Source organism: Hippocampus comes, unplaced genomic scaffold (genome assembly GCF_001891065.2).
Source record: "Hippocampus comes isolate QL1 unplaced genomic scaffold, H_comes_QL1_v1.1 scaffold17, whole genome shotgun sequence".
Lineage (NCBI taxonomy): Eukaryota > Metazoa > Chordata > Actinopteri > Syngnathiformes > Syngnathidae > Hippocampus > Hippocampus comes.
In genome coordinates this window covers 2,787,939-2,797,860 of record NW_017805002.1, presented here as the reverse complement: position 1 = coordinate 2,797,860, position 9,922 = coordinate 2,787,939, and the positions used below count along the sequence as shown (strand labels likewise).

The following is a 9,922-nucleotide window of genomic DNA, read 5'->3' as shown; positions in this document are numbered from 1 at the left end:
AAAGTGCTGCTGCAAGAAGAAGAAGAACAAGAAAGGCAAGAAGGGCAAAGATGGTTTCAACATGAAGAACATGGAGGGCGGTGAGGTATGACTCCTCCTGATGCTTTCCTCAACCTTAACTCAGTCCCAACCCCAACTATCACCCTAACCACAACCCTTGGCCCTAAACAAAACCTTAAACTCTAACTCTAAGCCAGGGTGTCAACATGACAACACACCTACTTATGACTCCTTGAGCATCTGACAGTTCCTGGCTGAAAAGGACATCACTGTGCTGGAGCCACCACCCTGCTCACCTGATGTGACCCCGTGTGATTTTTATTTTCCCATTCCCAACCTCACGGGGGTCATCAAGCGGACCCTTTATGAAGACCTGGATGATAGCTGTGATGACAGAGTTGGAAGAATCCTTCCAGGAGCGCATATAGGAGTGACTGATAAGGCTGGAAAGTGAATCAGACAACGCAGGGGGATTACTTGGAAGGGGTAAAGTTTTAGTTTGGATTCGAATTAAGTCCTTTGTGACACCATTCCAGGCACTTTTCTGACACTCCTCATGAAATCCAACCCCACCCTCAAACCCAAATCTGAACCCCTTACCCCAACCTTGAAACTGAACTATATCCTCCTCTTAGCCTATCCATAACCCCATAAACCCTATTCACAAAATGATGCCTAATTTTTGACATATTAGTCATGTAATTCTTTTTTTTTTTTTTTTTTTTTTTTGTCACTAACCAATTTTTTTCTTCTGCAGTAGTAGTCCAGAGGACCCTTGCATTTGCCCTTACTTGTACCCGATCTTGTGCTTGTTCAAACATACTCCTCTGCAGTGAAAAATAACACGCTTTGTTTCAACTAGCAAGTGGGCGACAGCACAAGCTCCACTTGATCAATTAAGAGCATACATGTTGATTCATCTGCACTCTAATCGACTGACGCCCACGTAGACCGATTGCAGCTCTTTAATTAAAGCACTTTATTAGCATCAGTGAAGGTTCTACACAAGTGTGTCATTTTTCAGAGCGACAGCGACCACTCTCTCTCTTGTTGTCTTGTGAGTTGAATCTCTTCCTCTCTCTGCTTTCCTTCCTGTTTTGTGGCTATGTGTCTGCCTTGTGTTTCTTGACCGTGGTGGACCGCCTTTCTACGGTAGGTGGATTGGCTGTTGTGGGGGTTGGCGGGTTCTCTGGAATGGCTTCTTTAAGTTTATCTCCCCCCCATTGAATACCTTGGAAAGCCATGATCTGCTCCAAAGAAGACATCTAACCATCTAATGCAGTGATACGGACCACAGAGGGACAGTCTAACACTATTAATCAATGCATGTGCTACAGGGCATGTTGTGGTGGGGTTATAGAAAACGAAGATGACTGCATGAATCCCAACCACTCATGAACTTCTCTGAAATGCCAAATAAAAGTAACATACTTTCAGGCTTTAATTTGACACTGATTGTCGTACAGTCTACCCTGCGATTGACTGGCAACCATTCCAGGGTGCACGCCAGGGGTGGGGTGGCCATTGGGAATTTCGGGAAAATATGTGAAGTTTCCTGAACGGCCGGTGTATTTCCGGTCCGGTCCCGGCCATCACAGCCACAAGCAATCGTAACAGGAATGATTGAATCACTTGTCCATTGGACTTTACAACTTTAGCCTCTTGAACAGGGGGCTCGGGAGAGTGATGGAATGCTCATGATTACGCGCATGTGTTGCCTCCACTGACTGGCTGCACCTTGTCCTGCACTAGCATGTCAGAAGAGCTCAAACGAGAGGACAGAGTTGCTCAAAAGAATAATCTGTGTTGATATTCATGTGTTTAATCAGATGCTAAGCAGTGGACTCTAAGGGGCTACGTGGCATGCTAGTGAATTACGGGGAGGCCCAGTGCATTGATCTCCATCGTACTTTGTCATTTGATAGCATCATGTTGTCACTTCATCACCGCAGAAACCACAGGACGATGACGATGATGAGGGAGAGACTGGGCTCACGGAAGAGGAGAAGGAGGAAGAGGAGAAGGAGCAAGAGAAGCTGGGCAAACTCCAATATTCCATTGACTACGACTTTGAAAACACAAAGGTCCGTGGTTCGCTATTAAGCTCCTTAAAACTAGTTGAATCAAGAACCCCTTGGTTTTTGACGTTCTGATTTACGACATTTCGAGGTTACAAAGAGAACGTGGTTGCGGTACCTGAAAATATGTAAATTTTCTGCCGCACTGACTGTTTTTCAAACTGTCGCTTTTGGACACTCCACTAGCTGCCAACACATTACATCACCAGAGCTGTACCGGCAAAGGAACGTCACGTCAAAAACAGTAGATTATCTCTGAAGTATTTTTGCTCATTTTACATGTATGAGCAATGTGATCCATGATTTATTTATTTCTCTAATTATTTTGTTATTTTTATATCCAGAACAGGTACTCTTACGGCCAAAACGACGCAGAGTTGATGATTTCCGTCAAGAAAATATGAACAATCTGTAACAGTTGGCAGCTCAGCTACACACAAGAAGTTTTATATTTTGTATGTTGCCTCATTACTGAATCAAGGTTACCTGAAACATCATCTGAAAACAACCTAGAACCATGATTTTGATAGTATCGTATCGTATCACACCCATCGTATTTGCTCTTTTTCTTCCTCGCATAAGTTAGCCCATGCTCCCTTTCAGTGTTCTGGTACATGTAATTATTAACCTTCTGTCAAAGCAAGAATTGGACTAATTCTGTTGTGCAACACTAAAATGCAAATTGAATGAGGCCAGTGGGGCATTTTTTTTTCTTCAGTTTTTCAGGGCTGATTCCAAAGCAAGAGTACAAGTGATGAGTAGCTGTCAGGTTGCACAGTTTGCAGTTTTCTCAGCTGCCAACCCGTAATCACTTGAGTGTCTGCTGGAAGAAAAAAATACATCATTTTGTTTGGAAGAGTTGTTGTTCTAAACTTTGTGACATTGAGGAATTTAATTCATCTCCAGTCAGTCGAGATGCAAGTTGACTGATTGTGATACATTGTCGGTGTCTGCAAAAAGTAATCCTGACATAAATCAAGCCATGGTTGCATCTTATTTCCATGCGCAGCTCACTGTCGGCATCCTTCAAGCGGCGGACCTCATGTCCATGGATTCGGGCGGGACTTCTGATCCGTACGTTCGAGTCCTTCTTCTACCTGACAAGAAGAAGAAGTTTGACACCAAAGTCCACAAGAAAACGCTCAACCCCGTCTTCAATGAGACTTTTGTCTTTAAGGTAAGTCCATAAAAGCCAAGGTAAATGAGAGCAACAAAGTCTATTAAGGAATGTATTATGCCAGGTTGGTGAGGCTGCTTGTCTCAGCGAATAAGGTCTGCAGGGACTCGACAAATGTCTCTGGTACAGTTCTGCCTGTCTGCACATTTGCTGCTGATGCAGAGCCAATCTTACTGGACAGTACCGTGTTTCCTCTTGTGAAATGAACATGTCTTCATTTTCAACGTTGCTTCACCGAGTCCATTTGCGTTTTTCACAGGAGCCTGGGGATGGGCACTTGAAGCTATTTCTTTTGACTGATCACTTATACATCCATCCATGCATTTTCTATACCTCCTCTCCTTGTTAAGATCATGGGTTGAGCTGGAGCCCACCCCAGTTGACTAGAACATCCAAGATGGTGCCATAGTTGGCAGCCGTCGGCAAGAGCTCTTCAAGAGCTTTGCGTTTGTTTTTTTTTTGTCTTTTATTTTGTCATATGTTGTTTGTTGTCCTTCGTGTGGACCCGATGTGGACTGTTTTTAGTGTTTTGGCCAGGACATTGGTCGAAGGAGAACAAGCTGTGCTTGATGGTTGCGCCTTCTTAGTAGCATGCGTGTACCAGCGCTGATTTTGATTGAGAGGAATGTCGGCGCTACTTGACTGTCGCCGCTGGACAGACTCGGGGCGCTTGTGTTTTTTTGTGCCTGTAATGGGCAGCATTTTTCACAGGCCCGTGTTGTTCAGCGGAGATGTCGACGCGGTTTGATGGATGGCTTGTGGAGCCGAGGATAAGGAGAGAGGAGCGTCTGCGTGCAGCGCGGATTCATATTTGGAACTGAGAGTCGGCGCTTAGAATTGAAGCGGATTTACATGGGACAGGAGAAGTGAACTGATCTCTTTTTTCATCAATGTACGCTACAGCTTCTTTCAAACTTAGCTTGTAGCAGACGTGTGCACATTTTGAGCATGACGTCTCTGATCCACTCGTGAAAGGACACTTTGATTCTCTCCTCTTTTATGTAGAACTGCTTCAAACAACAAAACTTATGCAGGAAAAGTGGTTACAATTACATGACTGTCCGTGTTTTATGTTATGGGTTGTTATATTATTTTGTTATTGTAGGTTAACTGTTGTGTAAAGCGCTTTGTTACAGCTGCAGCGGTTGTGAAAGCGCTTTATAGTTAAAGATGTATTCTATTGTTTTGTATTTGGGAAGGAGGCAAATGTGAATGAATGTTTGTTGTGTTCATGTGTCCTGCGGATGGCTGATGACCATTTGAGGACGTATCCCGCTTCGCTTGACCAAAGACAGCTGGAAGAGCTCCAGTTCACTAACGATGGTTGCATTAGGATGAGCAGGATGACCTACTGATTAGTATCTACCTTTCAGTCAACAGGTTTCATGTTGGAGTCTCAGCTCTGGCCTTCCTGTGGGAAGTTTGCATGTCCTATCAGTATTTTCACTGGTTTGCTGCGGGTACTCTGGCTTCCTCTCACATTCCAAAAACTTACATCAAATTCATGGAAGACTCTAAATTGCCCATACGTGTCAATGCGAGAGTGAATTTTTGCTTGCTTGCCTCGTGATTTGCTGACCATCAGTCAAATTTCTAAAATGAAAACACTGAGGATTAGCGCGTCAACCTCACGGTGCAGAGGCATCGGGTTCAATTCCAGCTCCGGCCTCCCTGTGTGGAGTTTGCATGTTCTCCCTGGGCCTGCGTGGGTTTTCTCCGGGTACTCCGGTTTCCTCCCACATTCCAAAAAACATGTATGGCAGGGTGATTGAACACTCTAAATTGTCCCTCGGTGTGAGTGTAAGCGCGTATGGGTGTTTGTCTCTGTGTGCCCTGCGATTGGCTGGAAAGGGTCCAGCACCCCCCGCGACCCTTGTGAGGATAAGCGGATCGGAAAATGAATGAATGAATGAAAACACAGTACAATGATAATGCCCGTCTTGGCAAGAGGCGGTACTTACGATTTGATCAAGAGGTCTGAAATGGTTTCTTAAACATTGATTTTTGTTAACCACGCTAGGTGCCCTACGAAGAGCTCGGTGGCAAAACTCTGGTGATGTCCGTTTTCGACTACGACCGCTTCTCCAAGCACGATGTCATCGGTGAGGTGAAGCTGCCCATGAACACCATCGACCTCGGGCGGCCCATTGAAGAATGGCGGGACCTGGAGAGCGCCGATCAAGAGGAGGTGCCCATGCAAACCGAAATGATGTCATTGTACTGTGACTGTTTGACATTAAGTTCAGTTTGAAAGAAGGCGTATTATGCATACCACCCCCTCCCCTCAATTTAATGCAGTTGCCAGGTGTTTTAATAGACGGTATTCGACATTCTTTGCTCAAAACACCCAAAGGATAAAGGATACACACACAAAGGATAACCGTACATCTGTAACACTGTATTTAAATTCGTCAGGCAAGGAGGGCGGTTCTGCAACATGCAAATGCCAAGTCCAGCTTTTGTTACCATCACGACGGGGTGGGGGCGGGGCATTGGGGTTGAGCGAAGGCGTTGCAACTAGGTGAGCGGTTGCTTGTTCTCAAATAGTCCAGAGTCTAACTCCATATAGACAAACCTTTAAACTTGTGGGAGTATTACTTCATCACCAAATTCCTTTGCTGAGCATTTGTGCACGTGCCTGTTGTCATACAATGTTACCTAATGTTTTTCGATGATAACACTGCAGCTCAGCATATCATTTGCCTGTGACACAATAGTGCTTCCTAAACTCAGTGTGGGAGCAGTATTATGAAAATGTATTCCACTGTTATTCCACAATCCGGCAAAATTCACAAAGGCTCCCTCACAGGCACATTTTCGGAAAGAGGCAGCAAATTTAAGATTTTCCACTTTGAGGCTATTTCTGTCAAGCCACTATGTTTGATATTTAAATCTCTTTTACACTGAAGTATGACCATACTGGATGAGAGACTTCAAAATGGTTAGTTGACCTGTCAAGGGAGAAGCAGCACAGCTGGTCCTGGCAATGACTGGAGACATGATTCCTAATATTGCTTCATTATTCTTAATTAAACACCAGTCTTCAAGCCTGACAATTTTGGCATCTGTGCTTGTTCAGCCTGAGAAACTCGGGGACATCTGCATCTCCCTGCGCTACGTGCCCACTGCCGGGAAGCTTACCGTCTGCATCCTGGAGGCCAAGAACTTGAAAAAGATGGATGCCTGTGGATTATCCGGTAGGAAGACGATTGATGAGAAAATGCCACAGTAGCTTCAAGTGTGGTTTTAAGTTTTGGTTTTGATTTCAAACAAAGGTTTGGCTTCAAATGAGAGTTTTAAATTAGGGTATTTTGTCCCAGAAATATAAAACAATCAAACATAAGACATGAAGTATGGCGCGAGTCAGCATGCACTCTTGCTCCACGTGATAACGTATTGTGACGCCACTATGAAAACCATTTGTTTGCCTCACTTTCTGTACCTGGACATGCTGGATGTCGTGGCAGTAAAACCAAGGATCTCGCTCTCTCTCATGAAAGTGGACAATGGCTAATTTATATTCCTTGTGCAGACCCATACGTGAAGATTCAGCTGCTGCAGGGTGGTAAACGTCTGAAGAAGAAGAAAACAACGGTGAAGAAGAACACCCTCAACCCATACTACAATGAATCATTCAGCTTTGAAATTCCACTGGAACAGATGCAGGTAGAGTAGATATCAAACTTGATCCTTGCACGATTCCTCTACTTGTACGAGTCGGTAGATAGTGACCCAAAGTACAAGAACAAGTTTCCTTTGCAGGATGGAAGAGTGGCTAGCAAGTCTCATTGTTCTGAAGTTTGAATCTCAACTTGACCAACCATGCATCAATCCATTTTATGAACTGCTTATAAAGACAAAGTTTTATTCATGAAATATTATGCCTGCTATTCTTGAATTATTTTATTTTCTTATAAAAAAATAGGACTTCTTAAAAAAAAAAATCACCTTTTGTTTTTGACATCAATGGGTCTTTATTCTTGTTATATTTCGCCTTGTTTCTAAACAAAGAAAGACTTCATTCATGAAGGTCTAGCCGATTTACATGACGACTCATCACAATCATTTCACAAAATTTAAATGTCCCAAAGTCATGGTAAGGAGGAATAATTCATTTCATGTTGTTTTATTGGCACACCATCTATACTTTGTATGTCTGGACATTGGTCAATCGAGAGTTGTAGGGCCCATGACTTGTCATGGAGATATGAAAAGAATAAATGAAGATGAAATGAAGAAATAATAATAATTTAAAACATACATAACATCTTGTTTTAGATGAGCAGGATAAATATTACACACTTAATGTTGAGAAAAGTAATTTTACTCATCCCGTGTTGTCTGATCATATTGCTAATCAAGGCCTCAAACAATTGTATCCATTGATTCGCGTAATTATTTATTGCAAATTACTTTACAAACATCCAAGCTATGGCTCCCGGACACCCAGGAGTGTGGCTACGCCCGTTTGAGAACAACTTGTGTAGGTGTCTGCCGAGTGCTTTAATGACACGTCACATTTATAACGATTGCAGAAAATCCTTGTGGCTGTCACGGTGTTTGACTACGACAAGATCGGCAAGAACGATGCCATCGGGAAGATCTTTGTGGGCAGTAAGGCCACCGGGCTGGGTCTCAAGCACTGGTCCGACATGCTGGCTAACCCGCGGCGCCCCATCGCCCAATGGCATGCGTTGCAACCAGAGGAGGACATCGACGGTCAGCTGGCCTCCTTAGCGGCCAAGAAGTAACCAGCAAAGCCCCTAACCATTGAACCCTTCATTCAATTCCTGAAACTTTGCATGACTTATCCCGACTTGTCATGAAACCTGCTCAGCAAAAACTCAGTAGACTAGATTCCATTGAGGTTTCAAGGCATCCCATTTTACATATTAGTGTCTGCTTCTCGAGTGACTTGACTGGACTTTGTTTCATGTCAAGATACTTCTAGACTGAAGTCTGAGTTGGATTGAAGTTTGGGTTTAGTTTGTAGAGCATGCTTTTGCCCACCTGCCCACGGCTTTGCACACCAAAAGTATCCTGGCATCAACTTGCAAATAGGAAGAATAGAAGGGTTTTAGGTTCTGCACTAGAATTGTGCTGTTCGTGTCACCAAGGTGGCTTGCCCGTCTATGCATATGGAATGAATGGAGGATGGTTTGAGATCTGTCTTCAGACTTAAGTGAACATGACTGAGAAATAGGCAAGGACGCTGATCTTGTGACAACTGAAACGACCGCATGGATGTGAAACCACACTCTCCTTAAACCGAGCATAAAGTGAATGAGTCATGACAGTTTTAAAGATTTTTTTTTTTTTTTAATATTTGGATTTCAGTTGGTATCAGACGGTAAGGGATTGGATTTGGCAGCTATGTCTGAAAATTGGTTGTGAGCGATTTCCCAATCTTTGATTTTACAGCACACACAAATGTTGCTAAAAATGTGTTGTATCTGGATTTACACTGCATGGGTCAAGTGACACGACCTTATTTATTTATTTTTTGCTCCCTTTTGACAAAATATGGATATTTGTCAGGGAAAAAAATGGATTTGGATTTCTTAGATAAGAACCAATCTGGAGATAAATCAGACACAATTTGGATATCTGCCAATGCAGGAGGAGTGTATCACATATATATATATAATACACACACACACACACACAAGAGGAAAATAATACTTTACGTTGTCCTACAGTGTAAAAAAACGTACAGTACATTATGAAACAGTTTGTGCATCCAACTGCATTTTAATGCATTCAAGTATTGTGGCTGGTCTTCCCACTTTGGCCGCCAGGGAGCAGTATAATATAGATTTAAATTTGATGACAGGCGGCCCGGTAGTCCAGTGGTTAGCGCGTCAACTTCACAGTCCAGCTCCGGCCTCCCTGTGTGGAGTTTGCATGTTCTCCCCGGGCCTGCGTGGGTTTTCTCTGGGTACTCCGGTTTCCTCCCACATTCCAAAAAACATGCATGGTAGGCTGATTGAACACTCTAAGTTGTCCCTAGGTGTGAATGTGAGCGTGGATGGTTGTTCGTCTCTGTGTGCCCTGCGATTGGCTGGCAACCGGTTCAGGGTGTCCCCCGCCTACTGCCCGAAGGCAGCTGGGATAGGCTCCAGCACCCCCCGCGACCCTAGTGAGGATCAAGCGGTTCGGAGAATGAATGAATGAATGAATTTGATGACGAAACACAAGACTGTCACACGCACTGCTGTGATGGTAATCGGTTTTGCAGAGGATAAAGACTGTACTCCTGTGAGGACTGTTGAATACTTTCTCCGCCTTTGTTGTGTATAAATAATAATTGTTAAAATGTTAAATACTACATTATCAATGCTGGGTTGATGAACCCAGATATGGCATTTTGCAATGTACGTTCGCTATAAACCTTTCAGAAGGTGATTTGATTTGGTTAAAGACCACAACATATTGTTTTATGCAAAGTTATCCAGTAAGCTTAAGCCTGCTGGCAATAAATAGCTTGAAGCAAGCAATTGGCCTCTTTTTTTTTAACTGTTCACTTTCTGCCAAACTATTGCTTGTTATGAAGTTGCCACGACTAAGCTCTTGTAACTCATAATTAAAGTGTAAGTCAAGGTACCACAGTCTTGTTCACTTCATTGTTGTCACTGCCCAGTGTTGACACTTTGAGGAGTTACAAACG

At 43.4% G+C, this 9,922-nt stretch overlaps 1 protein-coding gene across 3 annotated transcripts in view; it reads left to right on the top strand.

The window, feature by feature from the left end:
* Window positions 1-8,886, top strand: part of LOC109508049 (synaptotagmin-2-like) — a 27,123-nt gene extending 18,237 nt beyond the window's left edge. For 2 of the 3 annotated variants that reach the window (XM_019857876.1, XM_019857867.1), the window contains exons 3-9: window positions 1-85; window positions 1,953-2,084; window positions 3,088-3,255; window positions 5,276-5,443; window positions 6,335-6,452; window positions 6,788-6,921; window positions 7,791-8,886. The exon at window positions 1-85 is cut by the window's left edge and continues 76 nt beyond it. In XM_019857876.1, coding sequence (XP_019713435.1) covers window positions 1-85; window positions 1,953-2,084; window positions 3,088-3,255; window positions 5,276-5,443; window positions 6,335-6,452; window positions 6,788-6,921; window positions 7,791-8,006 — 1,021 coding nt within the window. In that variant the 3' untranslated portion in view covers window positions 8,007-8,886. The remainder of the gene's footprint in view (window positions 86-1,952; window positions 2,085-3,087; window positions 3,256-5,275; window positions 5,444-6,334; window positions 6,453-6,787; window positions 6,922-7,790) is intronic. The other variant, XM_019857885.1, reaches the window with a different exon arrangement.
* Window positions 8,887-9,922: the final 1,036 nt, after the last annotated feature.